The sequence below is a fragment of the Aedes albopictus genome, chromosome 2 (genome assembly GCF_035046485.1).
Source record: "Aedes albopictus strain Foshan chromosome 2, AalbF5, whole genome shotgun sequence".
NCBI classification, from domain to species: Eukaryota; Metazoa; Arthropoda; class Insecta; order Diptera; family Culicidae; genus Aedes; species Aedes albopictus.
Window position 1 is genome coordinate 267069315 of NC_085137.1, and position 21138 is coordinate 267090452.

Consider the following 21138-nt stretch of genomic DNA (forward strand, 5'->3'; position numbering starts at 1 on the left):
TCTCTATGTAGAGGATTTCTATTCAGAGCCACCACGGCGGCTGCAGCTGCTGCCACGAATGCGGCGCAACAAGTTCAGCAAGCACCGGTTGTCATTCATGAACCACTTCGCATGCCGGTTCCCACTTTCGACGGTCGGTATGAGAGCTGGCCAAAGTTCAAGGCCATGTTCAATGATGTCGAGGATAAGGGTCCAGATCCGCCGGCAGTCAAGCTGGACAAGGCTCTGGTCGGTAGTGTAGCCGGTCTCATCGATGCCAAGACAATCAACGAAGGCAACTACGACCACGCGCGGCAAATTCTGGAAGAGAGGTTCGAGAACAAACGTCACGTGTAAGATGATTCTTTCAGCCCTTACCCGCTGTTACCCGGAAGGGCGGCCTAAAGCAGGGTACCTCCACTAAATGTTGGATTTCGGATGATATTAAATCGGTAAATATAAATAATAAATAAATTTTGCTATAAACTTTTATATTAATTTATCTGACCTGTTTTGCCCCGTTCTCCCCAAGGCACTTCTCGATGGTCGACTCGTTGGGGCCCTTGCTGCAAAACGGTGGTTTTAAAGTTTTTTTTTTTTAATTTTTTTTAATTTAATTTAAATTTTAAAGTACACAAAATTGTAACCACAGGTTACACACGCTATCGACTCTCATATTCATGGCCTTCTGAATCTCAAGCGCATGACGAAGAAGAGCCATTTGGAGCTGCGTAGTCTGGTCGACGAGTGTAGCAAGCATGTGGAAGGTCTCATGTTCCAAGAGCGAGATTTCGATGTAGTAGGAGAGGATTTCATGATCCATTTACTGGCGACAGCATTGCACAACGACGTGCGTCATATGTGGGAGTCCACCATTAATCACGGTGAGCTTCCCGATTACGACGAGATGCTGACGTTCCTAAAGGAGCAGACCTTCATCCTGTAGAGGGCGAAGTCATCCTCGGTTCCTGTTAAGTCCGTGTCTGTGCCCAACAAGCCTTCGGTGCAGAAAGCCCATGCAGTTTTAATTGCAGTCTCTGCAAATTTAAATGCTGAAATCATCCCAACCACAAAATACAAAGAGTTTGAGCATGCGTGGGTTAAAGTCTACATTGCTGGCGAAACGCATATTTTTGTTTCCGTTTATTTTCCTCCGGATAATGCCAGGACACCAACATATGAAAAGTTTTTCAATACTGCAGAAAATATTATTAGTGGCTTACCCCCGGAAGTAAAAGTACACATTTATGGCGATTTTAATCAGCGTGACATTGACTTTATTGCAGATGTTGACAATGAGAGCATTTTGCTCCCAACTGTTGGTGAAAACGAAACGCTGCAGTTCATTTGTGATAAATCAGCAAGCCTTGGACTTAATCATATAAATCATGTGAGAAATCAGCAAGATTGTTTTTTAGATTTATTAATGACAAATATTGATGAAGATTTTTGTGTGGCAGAATCACTGACCCCATTATGGAAAAATGAAGTTTTCCACACAGCTCTTGAATTTTCTATATTCGTATATGCCAACAACAGACCTGATGATTGTGAATTTGAAGAAGTTTTTGACTATCGTTCTGTTAACTATGAAAGCTTGAGGAAAAAACTTACTGATATTGATTGGCAAACGCTATTAAGACATGAAGAAAATATCGATGTTGCAGTTGACGAGAAAATGTTTGGGATAATACAGACTGAAGTACCAATTAAAAAGAAAAGACGTCATGGCAACTCAAAACATCCTGTATAGTTCAATAAAGAAATAAAAAATTTAAAAAATCGTAAGCAGAAAGCTCACAAAATTTATAAGAAAAATAGCAACAATGAAAATTTATCAAACTACTTAAATATATGCGATCAATTAAATCTGGCCATTAATTTTGCGTTCGAAGAATACAATACAAAAACGGAGCTCGAAATAAAGTCATGCCCAAAAAATTTTTATCATCTCGTGAATACCAAACTAAAATCAGACAACTTTCCTTCGAAAATGCAACTTGACGAAAAAACAGGTGACAACTCGGAAAAAATCTGCAAACTTTTTGCTACTTTTTTCCAAGAAGTTTATACTACTTTTTCGGAAGAAGATCGAGAGCGTGAATACTTTTCATTCATTCCAGAATATACAAGAAACATACGCGTTGATCAAGTTAAAGTACATGAAATTACAGATGCTTTCAACAATTTAGATGCCTCTAAAGGACCTGGACCTGACGGGATCCTACCTTTATTTTTGAAATCTTTATCAATGGAAATGACGGCGCCATTGTTTTGGCTTTTCAACACTTCACTTAAAACAGGTAATTTTCCATCAACATGGAAAAAGTCTTTCTTAATACCCATATTCAAAAGCGGCAAGAAATCTGACGTGCGTAACTACCGAGGTATTGCTATTATTTCATGCATTCCCAATTTGTTCGAAGCAATAATTAATGGAAATTTATTTCAGCAAGTCAAAAACAGGATAATTCATAAACAACATGGCTTCTTTTAAAAAGACAATTTAACCGTCTTCGACCTTACGGGCCTCTACAGACTGAACATTACAAACATTCGACAACGGACAACACATATAACACCCAGAGAATTTTCCGTTCGACGAAAAGTTTTCCCCGACTGGAGCGGGAATCGAACCCACACTCCGAGGCTAACGAGACACCTAAACGACTGCCGCCGCTAACCGCTCGGCCACGAAGCCCACAGGGCGTTCCACCAGTACAGATCTGGTGGAATTTTTTAACTACTCATTGAATGACATGGATAATGGGAACTACGTAGAGGCTATCTATACAGATTTCAGTGAAGCTTTTGACCGTATCGATATACCCATGCTACTTTTTAAATTGGAAAAAATAGCATTCGCACAAGGTCTTCTTAAATGGGTTGAATCATACCTCACGAATCGTCAACAAATAGTTAAATTCAAAAGTGCTAAATCAAGTCCAATACATGTAACTTCAGGAGTTCCTCAAGGATCTCATTTAGGCCCACTTTTGTTTATCTTGTATGTCAATGATGTTTCTTTTATACTTACTTAGTAAGATTAATATTCTCATATATGACTCACTTGAAGTGCAAATTTTCGGTAATACCAATCCGTGTGGTCAAATTATGAAATTCAAATAACTCAACGTACATATGTACAGATGGGTAAATTATTGGTTAAATTAAGAAAAAATCCACAGCTCAGGTGAGATTTGAACTCACGACCCTTATTCGCTAGACAAGTGCTTTATCAACTAAGCTACCGAGCCAATTAATGACCCGGCAACTTAGTTGTCATAAGGTTCAATTCTAATCTCATCGATCTATATCATCTTCCCCTAAACCGCAAATATAACCATCTCTGTTGTACATATGTACGAAGAGCGAAAGCGATTTGTTTATTGTTTGAAACTGTTTGCCTATCGTACAGGCAACGCTTCCTCAACCACTTGTAGAGGAAGAACAATGCTACCTGGAAGGCGATCAAACGCGTCGTTCGCATTCTATTTGATACGACGGGTAACTACGTTATATTTGCGGTTTAGGGGAAGATGATATAGATCGATGAGATTAGAATTGAACCTTATGACAACTAAGTTGCCGGGTCATTAATTGGCTCGGTAGCTTAGTTGGTAAAGCACCAGTACAAAAATGTGAAAGAATAAGAGACCTTGGTGTATTAGTAGATTCTAAAGTGACATTTATAGATCATTATAATACAATCATTAACAAGGCCAATAAGATGCTTGGGTTCATAAAACGTTTCAGTTACAATTTCTACGACCCATACACAATAAAAACATTATATATTTCCTATGTTCGTTCAATACTAGAATATTGTTGTATAGTATGGTCGCCAGTTTCAGATAATCACGTCAGCCGAATAGAATCTGTTCAAAATCAGTTTTTATTATTCGCTCTTCGCAAACTGGGTTGGAGAAGTGGGCAGCCTCTGCCACCTTATGAAGCACGGTGCAAGCTGTTATATATCCAAACATTAAAAGAACGTCGAAAATTCGCCATGGTTTCATTCATAAATGACATCGTAGTTGATTCACAAAAAAAATTATCAAAATTGAATTTTTATGCACCTACTCGTTAATTACGAAATCGCAGCATTTTTTCTACTAATCACTATCGTACTAACTATGCCATGTTTGAACCTATAAATCAAATGATGAGGATATATAATGAACAATATGAGTCCATTGACTTCGGTATGTCGAAAGCTAAGCTTAAGAGACAATTGAATGTAATTCGTTACTAAAAAAAATAATGTTAGGTTAAGAAAACATAAATGTAACAAATGGTCTAAATATGATTGACGACGAATAAATAGTCGTTTCGTCAAGCGAAAAGGAAACAAAGTGTGATTTTTGCGGAAAAGCACACGCCAATCACCAGTGCGCTGATTTCAAAGCTCTTCCTGTTCCGCAAAGATTAGTCAAGGTGCGAGAATGTAACGTGTGCTTTAATTGCCTGCGACGAGGTCATCGAAGTGCTGACTGTTTATCGGACAAATCCTGCCAGAAGTGTAAGCGTCGGCATCATAGTCTCCTTCACGCCGAGAAAAAGCCCAAGCAAGTTGGCCCCGCCGCCAGTTCCAGAACAAAAAGGTTCACCATCATCATTAACGTCGACGACAGCTACGTGTTCCAGCGTGACCACCCACTCGCAGCAAGTGCTGCTGCTCACGGCGGTGCGGTAGTGGACGTAATGGACCAAAACTACCAGCGGCATCCGTGCCGAGTATTATTGGACAATGGGTCTCAAGTCAATTTGGTGACGCAGTCCGTAGCAGATAAGTTGGGCTTGAAGCAGAATTCGTCGAACTTCACGATGTTCGGGGTCAACAGCACGAAGACCCAATCATCCAAAAGTGGCATTATTATTCGAGCCATAAACACACAAAAACAAACAAACTAAATATCCATCATCCTTGTGCTCATCTTTCTATTGTCGGGCCGCCACCAAACCGGACTTCGCACAATCAAGTCGCGACGCGACCCAACTCGCGACGTTTTTGAATCATGTTAAAAGTAGTGCGCATCCTTCCCGTTGTTGTCAGCGACACGGCGCACTAGATGCGAAACAGATGCGACACTTGTGGTCCAAGGAAATGGCAATTTTTGATTGAATGTCTGTCCTGATTCCAACCGGATAAACAATACCATGTATAGAGTAGAAAAGTGAAAGCAGCAGAAAGGCAACCAGTTCGATAAAGAATAATAGAATACATCTAGGCGCTGTACAATACAGTAGGTGCAGCTGTCAATTGAAATCGCTCACGTAGTGCCCTAGTGGACAATAGAGCTGTAAATTAGGTTAAGTGATTAAGAATTAAAAAAAAACAAAGCAATACAAACTACATACATATAATTGTAGCCATTTTTCCTTTTGCCGCTGCTGGTAACAGTGCTTATGTCTACTGTATATAGTGTCGTGTCATAGGCTGGCCTAGGTTCCAGCCACGGAAAGAGGCAAGGAAGGAGGGGATGTTGTTGAACGACGGTGATTCCAGGGGATACTGTTTCTCACGAAGTTTTTCTGTTCCTTGATCCTGTGTACAGTTGCCCCATTCTAAGGATATGCTTCTGAAAATCGAAAAATGAAAAATACTTGAGAAATAACAGTGGTATTGATAGCTATTACCTTAAATTACCTGAGATATCTTTAGGAAAAAAATGTCCGGATACTGGGACCGTTCGCAATGCGGTACACCTGTCGTCGAAGTGGGTACGCTGGTAATGTACTTCTAATAACGCCGTTAATTTTGACCGCGATGGGGTAGGTAGCCGAGGCGGAGCCGGAGGAGATAACGCTGCTCAAATTCCTTAACTCACTGATCACCGGACTGATGGTGCCTCCTCCGGATTTCGCTCTTGTCATCCAGTACCGCTGTGATGGTTGTCCCCAACTTATCCTCCGAAGCTACTGCAAGCTTGCCGGCCTCTCCATGATGGTTTTCTGAAAATAATCGAAAATGTTCATATGATGGCATACACATAACCAGAAATTAACTTTACATTCGAAACTGGCTACAATGGCGTTTGCAGAAATTTAAGATATATCTTATGAGATTTGCCATAGCAAGCATGATCAATTTTCATAAGGTATTCTTATGGCATCCATAAGAATTAGTTATAGCAAATTTTCATAAGGTATTTCGATGAACTTCGCTAGTTTTTTTTCGCTGAGTGTACCCGTACAATATGTTTTTGACATCCGATGATCGGGGTGAGCTGAACACAAAGGAATTTGTTAAGCACTGTTGACACTTGACGAAATATTGTTAAGTTGTACTCACACTTTGTGGGTCATTCCATGCCTACCGCTTGCAATCGACCATCACGGATTTAAACCAAATTTGGCTGAAACATTTGTTTAGATGGAAAAAGAAAAGATTCAAATTTTGGTGCCGATCGGATCACCCCTCGACCCGTGGCAGCACCCCTCGTTTTGGCCGATATGAAAATTATCCTCTCTTTCTTTTATTTTTATCATTGAAACGATTGCACTTACACATATTCGACCTTCGGCTGTTTTAAAGGAAATCGTTCAGGGAATCCAGAAAAATATTTTTTTGATACAGTGTTGCCAGATATCATATTTTTCAATTTTAAATCTAAAAATGGATTTTTCTCAAAATACGTATATTTTGATTTTAAAATTTTGATTCCATCGTGTTTATCAGACGTTTTTCTATCGAAAAAGCTTAACTCTCTAAGGTAATTTGCGTCGTTCCTGAGATATAGCGATTTTAAGAAAAAATATTCATTTTTCTCGTATAAAGTATCATATAAAATCAGGTGCAGTTTATAAATTTCGTAAAAAAAAATTGTTCGATGCCATATAATCACGTTTTGTGCTGATTTGAACAATATCGAGTATAAAAAGGATTAAAAAAATGGGACAGTGTTGCCAGTTTACCTTTTTAATTATACCATGAAACCTGACCTTTAAGTGTTTGACAATGTACAGGTTATTCTGAAAAATCGCACCATGTGTGTTGCAAGATGTATGAGCAAGATAAAAACAATACACATCTTCTCTAACGACCCTGTTGTTGACCTTTTCTTCACAGACAAACAGACGTATAACCTAGAAAATTTTCGCGATAATCCATCGCCTAGTTCACACTAGGTGAAACGTCTAACGCTTAGAAAAATGATGTGCGCACCTCTGGTTGTGAAAGCTACAACTATGAAGGTTTAAAAAGATAATTGACAGTTATTGTTAGTTTGATAGTTAGCAATAAAAAATTGGTTTATTGGAAAAGATGAGGATAAATTGTCAAAATATAAAATGTATCTGTTGTGAAATTCATTTCAATTGTCATTTTATTCATTTCAACGATGTTGTAGATGGAAGTGTTGCCACACATGTCATTTTTATTGTAAACATCTAATTTACACGAAAGCTTTCGTAAATAGATAACACCAAATAAAAACAAATGATTTCTGTTTTTTATACATAACGATCACATTTGGCAACACTGCATGAGTATGAGTATAGATGGCAACACAATTCATAATTGCTACTCCATGGTTAATCGCAGCGAACGATTGTCGCTTTAGTTTGTGTGTTTGCTTATCAGCGACGACAGCAGCCACTTCGATCACTCACCAGCAGTGTTGCGAAACTCATGCTCACGAGTAAAAAATACTCACTCACCTTACTCATTTGCGAGTAATGCTCACGCTGTGAGTTACTCGCGTATGAGTATACTCACGCGTGAGTAATGACGTCATACTCTCGCGTGAGTATTACTCACTTGCGAGTAATACTCACGCGAGAGTATGACGTCATTACTCACGCGTGAGTTACTCATTTTACTCACGGTGAGTTTAGTGAGTAAGTCATTTTTGTTGGTTTGAAATGGTGTTTTCGTTTGTTTTGTACTGCAATGGTGATTATTTATATACAAGGCACAGTTTTCGAGGAAAGGTGGATCTGCTCGAGAGCTTTGGCACCATAGGCTAAAAACTCTTATTGTTTACCTACGCATGCAAAGTAATATCATCAATTAGGAAATCTTTATATTTCACCACACTTTGTCAATGGTAGGTATAACTTTTTTCGCATACGTCGGGTCACTTTACGGTATTCAATAAAGATGTTTGGCATATATTTACCTACCTTCAAATTAAAAATGGTAGGGTCAATTACAGCATCTCCTAGGTCCAAACATTTAAAACTTTTCTTTTCTGCATACATTTGTTTTTTCCCATATGGGTAGTTTCTATTACTGTGCAAAAAGCTGGGGCATATAATGGACAAATAGTGGTTTCGCTTCAAAATTACTTGAGTAGGCAAGTAAGGAAAAAAAGTTTTACACTGGTAACGCCTCCCTTGTAAATCTAAAAGAGCTGTAGTTTTTTCTGCGCGGAAAAATAGTCCGTTCTATTATTCCGTAAGGAAAAGTAACGTTTTGCCTCATACTAAACACTTGATCAGTTTGTAATTTAAAATTTACAAAAATAGTAAATTTACTTGAGTACTCAACTTTTGAACATGAAACTTACACACTAAACGCATCCAGCAAAGCAAAAACCAGCAAAACGAATAGTTGATTTTTAAGCATTTTTTTGCTAGAATCCGGTACAACTTTGTGCCCTACCAGCACAAATTGCTGGATGTTTCATAAAAAAGTGCTTAGACTTGATAGAATTGAAACAAAACTTAATTGGAACTCTTGGATGACAAAAGGAACAAATTGCCAGGGCCCGTAGCGTAGTGGCTACACGTTCACTTCATAAGTGGATGGTCATGGGTTCGATCCCAGCCAGGCACTTGCAATTTTTCGTCAGTTGCTCTTCCCTCCGAGAGCAGCTGGCACCCGACCCTCTTCAGAGCATATGCTCCAACGGACCCGGACACCTGGATATCGGCTAACGGCAACTCATAATGGACCCCCAATCCCACTGCAAAAGGAACAAGAGCCACACATCAACATCCTCGTGCTCATCAATCTGCCATGATAGTGTAGAACAGTGGTCACCAAACTGCGGCCCGCGGGCCGCATGCGGCCCTCGACCAGGTTTTGTGCGGCCCGCGAACTGATTTTGAAATGTATTAGAAAGTGGCCCACTCATAGATTCCATAATGAGAATCTATGAGTTTGACTTACAACTTTCATGAGAATGAATATTTCGCCAATATCATGGAGAGTTTTTCTAAAGAAGTAAGAATTTTCAAAAGTTTCACAAGCTGTAAAGGACTACTTTTCGAATTTTATTCCGAAAATATGCAAAACTATATTCGAAACTGTTGTTAGGAATGGTATATTTCGCTCAAATAATGAGTTTAGGCTAAATTCCATAGGTTCTATGCCATAGATTTTGGGTGGCAGAACTCGGCATTGATAATTTGATTGATTTAACAAAAATGAAATAAAAAATTCCTTAAATTCGATATTCTTTATATTTTATATATTTTACATTCATCACTTGTACCAAGACACTATTAAAAAAACAGAATATTTGCTTTAAAATTTCTTTTAAAAGGAAGTTTACCCAAACTTTCGGAATTTCGCTAAAAACTTCAGGGATTGGGCAAGATACTCTTCATCCCTCTAGCAATACGTTTGGGAATTCCTCTTAAATATTTATTCAAATCGGCTACAAAAACTTGCACACTTGCAGAAAATCTAGCGTCCTATGAAGAAAAACTTTTGAAAAATCATCATGGATTTCCAAAAAGTATTTCCAGGAAGTTTTTCGGAATTTCTTCCAAAAACCCTGAAATCCCTATAAATCATTCTGAAATTTCTCCCTAAGCTACAGTAAGAAACTCCAATTGCTCAATATTATTAATACCTAAAAATAGAAAACTTAAATATTGCGGTGCTGATAATCCTGTTTTCAATTTCCTAGGATTTTAGGGATTTTTCTTATAGTGAAATAAAATCTCCTGATTACTTTTTTGCTCTTGTTCAATATTTTCAAAAAATAAAACAAATTTATTTTTTGTTGAATTGAATTGTTGAAAATAAACTCTTGAATGACTTGCGGCCCGCAATCTCTTTTCAAAATCCAAATTTGGCCCGCAAATACAGTTAGGCTGAGGATCACTGGTGTAGAAAGTGAAAGCAGCGCAACGGAATCCAGTTCGATCTAGTAGAATTATAATAGAATACATTTAGGAGCTGTACAAAGTGTAAGTACAGCTTCCAATTGGAATCGCTCACGCAGTGCCCTGGTGGACAAAAGAGCTGTAAATTAGGTAAAGTGATTGAAGAATGAAAAAAGGAACAAATTCTGAAGGAATCTCATGAGCTTGTTCAAGTCTTAGTTTTTTTCACATAAAGTTGGACCACCCTAATTATATGAGCCTCGGACCTAAAAAGAAAAAAAAAACTGCCGAGCAAATTAGTACCAGTAACATGGCCAGTAATCACACCCAGGTAACCAATAAGCAGCTAAAATGGCATTAATTCAGCACTATATGCGCCTTTGCAGCAGGTCTGCTGCTATCGAACTGTCAAATCCAAGGTCAAACCAGCTACCAATCGAGCACACCACACGATTCCTTAAAATTACTTTTTCTTAATTGCTATCTCTGCCAACCCCCTGAAGAAAGCGTTAGTTCTTGAAGCCGGCTCGAACGGGCTCGTTTACGAAATTTCAGCCTGCCTTTCAATCTGCTACGTGCGGAAGCGAACTTTGTCGTACGAATTATCGTGCATTTGAGAAACGATCGTTTACACATTTGTTCAATGCGTTTAGTGTTCTTTATTAAATTTACAAGACGCACAAGCATACAAATACATTTCGTCCATTTAAAACAACGCTGAGCACAATAGGAAGCAATCAGTGAAGTACTAGAATAAAATTAGTGAGCTGGATTTTTGTATGGTGAGATAATCAATACTCCGTTTCTGCAATGAAATGGTGCAAACAGCGTGGGTTATATGATTTCTTGCCTAATTTGATGCTGTTTGAGCAAAACTTTGGGTAACTGTGTTGTTGAAGTTGTAAGAAATAAATAATAGAACAACACAGTTAACCAAACTTCTGCTCAAATAGCATCAAATTAGGCAAGGAATCATATAACCCACGCTGTTTGTACCATTTCATTGCAGAAACGGAGAATTGATCATCTCACCATACAAAAATCCAGCTCAATACTTTCAATCTAGTACTTCACTGATTGCTTCCTATTATATGTGAATGTCCGGCCTGCACTAACAGAAAAAAATCACTGTTTTCAGCTTAATGCAACAACCCATTCAAATCAGCACCACGTCCTGCACCAAATTTTTGGCTTCACGCCAGTTATATGTGGATGACAGCCATTTCAGGGGATTGATCTCTGTCTACAAGAGGTTTGAGTTCAAACAAAAGCCCTCACGTTGAGCTGTTGGGCTCAAAGGGGACCTCTTTAGGACCGCCCTTAACGGAGCGCTTAGAACCAGTATGATACAATTCACTAGAATAAAAAAAAACAATAGAATTATTGACAAGCAACCTTGTCTACTGATTCAATACATTCGCCCCAATAAAACATACCATTTTAATGTTTGATAGGATTCCAAGCCTTTAGATAAATTTTAGATTACCGTATGAATATGAGTAAAGCATACTCGTGAGTGAGTATCTGCACGTCAATACTCACGAGTGAGTGTGAGTTGTACAGCGCTTACTCAAATGTGAGTAATACTCACGGTGAGTTTAAGGTGTACTGCTCATACTCACTCGTGAGTTTGACTAGTTGTGTGAGTACTCGCTCATTTCGCAACACTGCTCACCAGCATTCTTCACCATTCGCCATTCATTCATTCGCTTGCGATCAAAACTGCGACGAACGGCAACGAATATCCATGTCAAGCAACTTGCGCATGGCTTTTCACTGGTGATGGGGTTGCGTGCTTGATCACGACAATCCGTTTGCTGCATCTTTCTCGATTCGATTCAGCAAAGAGGAGTGAATACTTAGAGTGAATATGAATGGAGTGAGGCGAATATACCAATCCTTAATATGATACTATACATTGTCGATCTGTGAGTCTCCTATAATTGATCGAACACTCGATTTGATTTATCGGAATTAACCATCGCGTACAACCGATCTCTTCTCCATGCAAAAAAAAGCCTTAGAAAAGTAGGCTCTAGGGAGCAAACGCAACTAATCCATTTCACTCAGAAATTTTTGTTCATTCTTCGCCACGAAGAACAAACAAAAACTCATACCACTGATAGGCAAAATATGTTGGAATATTTGGGCCAGCCTAATGTATGTTGCGATGTTTATCATCAATTGCCCTGCGCCGACCCTGCCTAATGTATGTATGTATTCTGTTATTGTTATTGTACATTGAATGTTAAAAATAAACCGACCGCCGCGACGAGCACACGTACTTTGTGTTTGCTTCCGTGTGTTTATCCGCCGTACGCGAACCGAAAGTTCCTTCCGGTCGATAGTCGGTTCCACTGGACCGCTTTGTGGACCTCCGTGCTTAGTGATATCGTCGGTTTCCTGCAATAGGGGCACAACTCAAAAAATGTGAATTTTTAGAATGAGCGTTTGAAAATTGGCAACCTTGAAGCACCTCCTACAAGTTCACTTATTTATCTCATTATTCTACAAAAGTAAACGAATTTTGACTTTTGTATCATGGAGGGGGACTGAAGGACTATCTGTTTCATGAATTTCGGATTACTATTTTTCAACGACTATTGAAAAAGTTGACTGATTTTGAGTTGTGCCTTTATTGCGGAAAATTGGTGAAAATGCAAAAATCTCGAGTTTCTCAACGAATTTCGGAACGGGTCTTTGAGAGATGAAAGTTTGCATAGTTTTTCATCATTTGCCATCAAAATCTCAAAAATGACAAATTTTGAGTTGTGCCCCTATTGCAGGAAACCGACGATATATCCAACAGGTCATGGGCCCAGTGTGGCGGAAGAGCCAGTGAAAAAGTGCTCGGAACTGTCGCGAAGTGCGAAAAAATCTTCCCGCGGATAATTGCTTCTCTGTGGTGCCGGTCGGTGGGGGAGTAAAAATTAATTACTCGTTCGGTTGCAATCAGCTGCTGTATGGAAGAACAGCTGTGAGTGGGACAGACTTTGTGTGGAAAAAGTGGTCGGCGGAATAATTGCCCGTTTTGCAAGGGCGGCGCCCAGAACGAGTTGGATAGTGCCGGTGAGACTTTGTGGTGCACCATTTTGTCCCGCTGCCGAGAAGAAAAGAAGATTGCGCTTTGTGAAAGTGCCATTTTGACCCGTGAATCGGGGAAATTGTTGCCGTAGCCTCTGTGAAACGAACATTTGTGACGGAGTCTGTGTGTACCGCCCTCGGGTACGTTCGCGTGTGTTGTTGGCTGTACCTTCGTGATTACAGTGTGCGCCAACAGAAAACGAACAATTTCGAGATGGCTGAAAAAGTTTTGATTTCCCGTTTGGATAATCGAAATTACCAGACGTGGAAAGTGAAAATCGAGATGCTGCTGATAACTTTTGAGCTGTGGCATACGGTATCTGAAGTGAAGCCGGTGCCGGTGACAACGGCATGGTCGAAGGAAGATCAGAAAGCAAAGGCCTTGATCATTCTGAACGTTGAAGACAATCAGTTGCCGCTGGTGAAAGACTTGAGGTCTGCAGCGGAAGTGTGGGAAAAGTTAAAAAAGTACCACGAAAAGGCTACGGTTACGTCGCGAGTGTCGCTTCTGAAGAAGCAGTGTAGTTTCAACTACGAAGATGGAACAGATATGGAGAAACATCTGTTCCAGATCGAAGAGTTATTCGATCGGCTGTCGTGCGCGGGACAGAAACTCGAGAGTTCGCTGCAAGTGGCAATGGTGTACCGGAGTCTGCCGGAATCCTACAACGGACTGGTGACGGCCTTGGAGAGCCGTCCAGACGCTGACCAGTCGCTAGAATTTGTGAAGCAGCGGCTGATGGATGAGTACCACCGACGGATGGAGAAGCGGCAAAGTGTGTCCGAGGAGCGCCACGACCGGGCGCTGAACGTGCGAAGCAGAAGAAACGGACGAGTGCGGCAGCGAGTGTGCTACAACTGCCGGAAACCGGGCCACTTCCGGAGAGAGTGCCCAGTGCTAAGTGAAAGTGGAAGAAAAGATCCGGAAGTGAAGAAAGCTGCAGTGAGGATGGATCCCGGAATTTGCTTCGGTGTCGGAGGTGACCGGAAACGGAACAGCTGGTATGTGGACAGTGGCTGCTCGAGCCACATGACCAGTGACCGGAAGTTCTTCGTGAAGATCGACGATAAAATGAAGCAGATAGTGAACTTGGCGGACGGCTCGGTGTTAAGTTCCGCTGGTGTTGGAGAAGGCTTCCTGGAGTGCGTCGATGGAGACGGAAGAAAGAACAAAGTGCACGTGAAGGAGGTGTTGTATATCCCGGAGCTGGACTGCGGATTGCTCTCGGTCCGGAAGCTGGCACAAAAGGGACTGAAAGTGAACTTTGTGGAGTCGAAGTGCCAGATAGTGAGTTCCAGCGGGAAAGTGGAAGCCGTCGCGGAGCTTAGTGGAGAGCTGTATGCCCTGAGAGTGGAGAGCGGCAACCGCCGGAAGAATACAGCTGGGCATCGCACTGAGGAGGAGTTCCAAGAAGAAGAATATTTTGATTGTAATGACGAGGGACTCCGATACAAAGTAGCTTTGTGATTCTTTGTGTTAAACTTGACGAGGCAGAAGTGTTCGGTGTAGAAGGAGGAACTTTATGTAGGCTGTGTTGTCCAATGTGAACTTTGAAGTCTTTGTGAAATTGTATCCTTTGTGAATGACCTTTGTGATAGTGATGACCAACATCGAGGAGGAGTGTTGGAATATTTGGGCCAGCCTAATGTATGTTGCGATGTTTATCATCAATTGCCCTGCGCCGACCCTGCCTAATGTATGTATGTATTCTGTTATTGTTATTGTACATTGAATGTTAAAAATAAACCGACCGCCGCGACGTGCACACGTACTTTGTGAAGTTTCCATTGGAAGACCCCTCGATTGTTTATGTTTTGATATTTTGACATGTTTTGAAGCAAACGGCTTGACCTGGTGCATTTGTTTACGTGATTGCGTTTGAATAAGTGGAAAAAAAAATGGAGAACGTAGTGGTTTCGAAAGCAATTCCGTTGTGTATCCGAAAACTGGTAGTTGGTGATGTGCAAATCGGTGAATCGCACCGGGCTGTCGCTAGGAAGTACAGTATCAATAAGGCAGCGGTTGGCAAAATTCTTCTGAAGCTTAAAACGTTTGGATCAGTGGTGGATCGCCCTGGCAGAGGCGAGAAGCGGAAAACGGATGCGAGAACGGACACCAAGATCATGCGCGAAGTCAAGAAGAACCCGAAGGTAACTGTCCGCGAGATTCAGGAAACCCTTCAGTTATCAGTTTCCGGTCGAACTGTTCGTCGCCGTCTCGTAGCACAGGGGTTGAATAGCAAACTTGCCCGGAAGCGCCCATTTATCAGCAAGGCAAACAAAGCCAAACGGCTTAAGTTTGCTAAGGAGCATGTTGATAAGCCCCTAGAGTTCTGGAAAACGGTTCTCTGGACGGACGAATCAAAATTCGAGCTGTTTAACCGAAAGCGGCGGGTTCGTGTTTGGTGCAGATTGGGAGAGGAGCTTCTGGAGCGCCACATCCAAGGCACGGTGAAGCATGGAGGAGGAAATGTAATGGTGTGGGGATGTTTTTCGTGGAGTGGAGTGGGTAGTCTCGTGAAAATCGACGGGATAATGACGGCGGATTCCTACATCAACATCCTGCGAGAAAATCTGGAGGTTTTGCTGCTCCAGACGGGCCTTGAAGAGAAGTTCGTATTCCAGCAGGACAACGACCCGAAGCATACTGCCAAGAAGACCAAGTCTTTCTTCCGGTCTTGTCAGATCAAACCGCTGGAATGGCCTCCACAAAGCCCGGACCTCAATCCCATCGAGAATTTGTGGGCGATTCTCGATGCCAGGGTTGACAAAACTGGTGTTACCAATAAAAATAACTAATTTGAAGCCCTGGAGCGCGCCTGGGAAGAGCTAGATCCACAGCACCTAAAAAACCTGGTCGAGAGCATGCCGAAGCGCCTGCAGGAGGTCCTGAAGGCCAAAGGAGGACACATAAATTATTGAAAAGCTTTTGTTTTACTTTAATTTATGTTTTCTGTAGCCTAAATGAAGTGGGCAATTTTTTGTCACTGTTTTTTTTCAACACAAATTGATTTTTTTTTCTTTGAGTAAAACTCATTTTTTTCGGAATTCCATAAGTGAAACTTAAAAAGAATATAAAAAATAGATAATAAAAAAAACTACAGTGTGTTTACTTTACTTTGAACCAAGTAAATGAGAGAAATTGAATAAACGATGAGGTGGGCACTTTATTTTGCCTATCAGTGTATGCAATCACATCAATAGACAACACAATACTCAACACTGTTCTTCACTTCTCTGCCCGGGACAATAAAGGGCATGATCTAATATTCTGCAATCCAGTAAGAGTAAACGCAATACTAAGCATCCCCGCACCTATTGTTTGCGTTTCCGGTAAATATTAGCATACTTGGCAACACTGCCGTAAAAATCAATCAAAAGATATTTTTACAGGGATTTTTATAAGGAGTTGGACCTTCGAATATAAAATAAAAATACTGAAGTCTGAGCTACCAGTTGCGCGACGATGCGTAGTATCTAATATTATCTAATTCCAAAGGATATCATACTTCATATTTTATCATATTCCATATTTTCAGGCTCAGCTTCTGAAATTAGCTGTGGGTCATTGAATGTAATTATATTGAAATGACATTTTCAGCACTGTTGCTTATAAATACACTCATCAAATGTTTTCCTGAATATATTTTACGTCGATGTTGCCAAATGTACTAAACCTAAATAAAAACATACTTTTGGCTTGTTAATTAGATTTCATACTAATGTTCTAGTAAAATTAGGATTTCTACAATAAATATTACATATTTGGCAGCACTTCTGTTCAGATAATGTTAAAATATATGAAATTTGTTTAGAATTGATGATCTCAATAGATACATTTTTTTTAGTTCAACAGGTTATGCTACTCCATTACGATAGACTCATAATTGATGAACTGGCAACACTGTAACATTTTTTAAATCCTTTTTATATTTGATATTTTTCAAATCAACACTCTCTCTCTTCTTGGCGTAACGTCCTCACTGGGACAAAGCCTGCTTCTCAGCTTAGTGTTCTATGAGCACTTCCACAGTTATTAACTGAGAGCTTCCTCTGCCAATGACCATTTTGCATGTGTATATCGTGTGGCAGGCACGAAGATACTCTATGCCCAAGGAAGTCAAGGAAATTTCCTTTACGAAAAGATCTTGGACTGACCGGGAATCGAACCCGTCACCCTCAGCATGGTCATGCTGAATACCCGTGCGTTTACCGCCTCGGCTATATGGGCCCCTCAAATCAACACAAAACGTCTTAATATGGCATCGAACAATTTTTTTTTTTGCGAAATTTATAAACTGCACCTGATTTTATATGATACTTTATATGAAAAAAATGATTATTTTTTTCTTAGAAACGCTATATCTCAGGAACGACGCAAATTACTTTGGGGAGTTAAGCTTTTTCGATAGAAAAACGTCTGATAAACACGATGGAATCAAAATTTTCAAAATCAAAATATACGTATTTTGAGAAAAATCGATTTTTAGATTTAAAATTGAAAAATATGATATCTGGCAACACTGTATCGAAAAAATAATATTTTCTCTGGATTCCCTGAACGATTTCCTTTGAAAAAGCCGAAGGTCGAAAATGTGTACGTGCAATCGTTTCAATGATAAAAATAAAAGAAAGAGAGGATAATTTTCATATCGGCCAAAACGAGGGGTGCTGCCACGGGTCGAGGGGTGATCCGATCGGCACCAAAATTTGGATCTTTTCTTTTTCCATCTAAACAAATGTTTCAACCAAATTTGGTTCAAATCCGTGATGGTCGGTTGCAAGTTTTCACATTTTCTCGGTCACTTCATATGGAATGACCCGTTTACATTTTTGGATGTCACCCCCATCGCAAAAAGTCGTAATGGATTGCCGTATATAGTATGATGATGAAGCAAGATGATGTCACGAAGCCGTGCCTGAGCTTGTTTACATGGACTTAGTGTCTGGCGGAGATGAGCATGAGCATGAGCATGATTGACCGGCCGCGGTTGCTCCTCTGTTATTGCAAGGACAACTGCATTTACACAAAGAACCAACAGATGGTGCTTGGGATTAGCTTTCTCTTCATTGTGTAAATGCTGGAATCCCAATACTCTTCAATAAGCAATACCAGCGCCGGCCGCGTCCGAATGCAGGTCAATTGAGGATAGGGAAGGAAGTGATGACATGATTCTCGCTTAGGCCAACAACCGAGGAATTCTCTGCGTTACTACGAGAAATCACTAGGAGTTTGAACAGGGGAAATGGAGATATGTTGAGGATTTCATCGTGGTAAACGAATGTCATGTTTTGATTCGCGATTAATAATGCGCTCGCGAAGAAATACCCTTCTAAACCGTGGACGACGAACACGATCTATTGTGCCTCAAAACTCACCCTACATAAGTTATTCATTCGCAACTAAGGAGAATACAATGCTAAACACCGACGCATCTGTAGTTTGCGTTTCCGCGCGAAACAATGCTAAACGGGATCGATTCACAAGTATTAACAAAATAACACGTTATAAATAAATCAGAATGATCTTACCGCATGGTTCGCCGTCTATCTTATACCGACCCTCTCTTTTTCGTGAAATTCATGCAACCTTTATTTGAGTCAAAACATTTATTCATTTGGACTTAAATATTACAAATGTCGACACCGAAGATGACGAACCATTCAAATTTTTGTGTACATGCAAAAACTGAAAGAAAAATATTTATTACCAACTAAATGTGCATTTGGAACTAGCGCCGACACATGACGTGACGAACTTTTCAATATTTGTTAGATAAATACACAAAAACCAGAGCAAAATTTTATACATCCTTTAGCATTAATTATTATGATAAAATGGAACGAGCTCACCAATAAACATCCTTCGAAGTGTCCAGTGCGTATGTTTACAGCATCTTCCACTAACTGGCCTCGAAATCACACTGAACCGCTACAACAGCACACGGGTACGACGATGTGCACATTCAAATTGTCGACGACGACGTGGACGATCCGAATGAAAAAAGCGGCACTTCCACTTTGCCTCAAAAAACAAACTAAACCGCCCCGTACGAAGATAAGCACGCACACAGAACGACGACGCGATGCAACGACGAACTAAGACGGACTTAAATCTAGAGCTCGATTTGAATAGGTCGTATGTGCTTTTGTCGATTAAAAATTCGATCAGTTGGATTCGCTTATTATAGCGAAAACCGTTGAAATTGAGCAAAGTTGATACATACAGCAGAATCCTCACAAAACAGTCTTTCTGTTCCATCATTAAAAGTTTGCAAAATAGCTGCCATATTGCTACAATTACTAAAATAAACTGATCGAATTTTATATCGACAAAAGCACATACGACCTATTCAAATCGAGCTCCAGAAATGTCATCCGCTGCTGGCATCACACAACCGACTCGCACGAAAACTATTTTTTTTTCCTCTCTGGACTTAGTGTCTGGCGGAGATTCGGCAAAACTGTTTTTCGATACAATTTCTGTAAAACGGTAATTAGACGATTGGTTTTGTACTAGTAGAGTTGAATATAATCGATATTTCCGAATCATAATGTTTTCGGGACGGAAAACGTAAATCTAATTTTCGACGCTCGTTAAAAATTCTAACGCCTTGTAAACAAGCTCGCTAAATTGTCAGACAAAGTGAGGTTAGATCAGGTGCTTGCGGTACTCTATTTATACTCCAATAAGGCAATCCATGACAACTTTTCGCGATGGGGGTGACAGCCAAAAATGTAAACACAGTGTGAGTACAGCTTAACAAAGTTTCGTCATGTGTCGTCGGTGCTTAACAAATTCCTTTGTGTTCAACTGTCACCCCGATCATCGAATGTCAAAAATACATAAACAAAAAATATCAGCTGATCGCATCTGTCTCATAGATTGCCTTATGCACGGTGATGTTATCAAGAATTCGCTCTCTTTCTCTCCGTCGGGAATTTAGAAAACAACAGAACCAACACCATAAAATTTGACAGGTATTGGTCCTGTTGTTTTTAAACTCTCTGAAAGAGCGAAAGAGATAAGCTAGTATGACACTCTTTAACCAATGCCAAATATTTGACCACTTTTGACAGTTAAATTTTGACCAAGGTGTACCTGGCAAACAAAAATATTTGTCACTCTCGAAAAACGAATAGGGACAAACAGAACCAAACAACCTGCCAAAATGTATCTGTCAAAAGTGGTCAAATATTTGGCGTCTGGGCAAAGAGTGTAATAGCACCCATAGAATTTCGTCGTGAGGTGGTCTATAGCATGGTTTAATGATCTTTACATTTGCTTCTGAAACACCTGTGTGGTACTCTTTTGACGATATTAGAACATACTTTTTTGGTATTACGGAAATCGATCGAACAGAGATTCGGCAAAAATGTATGCGTTGAACAAATAACGATACCGAACAATGTCGCTGTTGTTTTAATTTCCTCAAAAAAAAAAATACCGAACTTGGAATTCAAAATGAATTGTGATTGTTGCTGTTATCAACTGTTTCATTATTTTTTTCAGGCAGCCGAACTATCGCAGTGGCAACGTCGTGTATCGGACCTGAATAATAAAATAAATGATTTGGAAGAAAACCTAAACAAAACACAAAAAGAGTTTACCAAATCACAAGAAACATGTGTCAAACTTCAAAGAGATCTGCGTGAAAATGTAGCACAAAAAGAAGACCAAGAAGAACGAATAGCAACATTGGAAAAGCGATACTTGAATGCACAACGGGAATCCACGTCATTACATGACCTCAACGAAAAATTAGAGCAAGAACTGCGACATAAGGAAGCTCAATTGAAGGTAAAGAACTGCACGTGATTCATTTTTCACATTTCCAGCATTCATACAAAAATATTCTCTACCAACAGTTACAAGAAGGAAAAATTTCTGCTATACAAGAAAAATTGGAATTATCTGATCAAAAACTAGCTCAACTATCTAAACTGCCGGACTTAGAGGAACAATTGAAGGCAAGATTGGAAGCATTTAACCAGGTAGGCGCAAAGGTAGGA

General features: G+C 40.1%; 1 protein-coding gene and 2 long non-coding RNA genes across 9 annotated transcripts in view; 1 reads left to right on the forward strand and 2 right to left on the reverse strand.

The window, feature by feature from the left end:
- The window catches only part of LOC109402987 (liprin-alpha-1), a 545355-nt gene that overhangs the window by 152214 nt on the left and 372003 nt on the right, over positions 1-21138 (forward strand). For 5 of the 7 annotated variants that reach the window (XM_062854909.1, XM_062854913.1, XM_062854915.1 and 2 more), the window contains 2 exons: positions 20639-20926; positions 20995-21132. In XM_062854909.1, the coding sequence (XP_062710893.1) occupies positions 20639-20926; positions 20995-21132 (426 nt within the window). The remainder of the gene's footprint in view (positions 1-20638; positions 20927-20994; positions 21133-21138) is intronic. The other 2 variants (XM_062854910.1, XM_062854914.1) reach the window with 1 other exon arrangement.
- Positions 1-21138, reverse strand: part of LOC134288983 (uncharacterized) — a 487443-nt gene that overhangs the window by 95327 nt on the left and 370978 nt on the right. The gene's annotated exons all lie outside the window — the stretch shown is intronic.
- LOC109402988 (uncharacterized) overlaps positions 523-21138 on the reverse strand; it is a 56792-nt gene continuing 36176 nt past the window's right edge. Inside the window, exons 2-3 of the long non-coding RNA XR_009998200.1 lie at positions 5630-5934; positions 523-5561 (exon numbers count right to left, since the gene is read on the reverse strand). This is a non-coding gene — a long non-coding RNA (uncharacterized LOC109402988). The remainder of the gene's footprint in view (positions 5562-5629; positions 5935-21138) is intronic.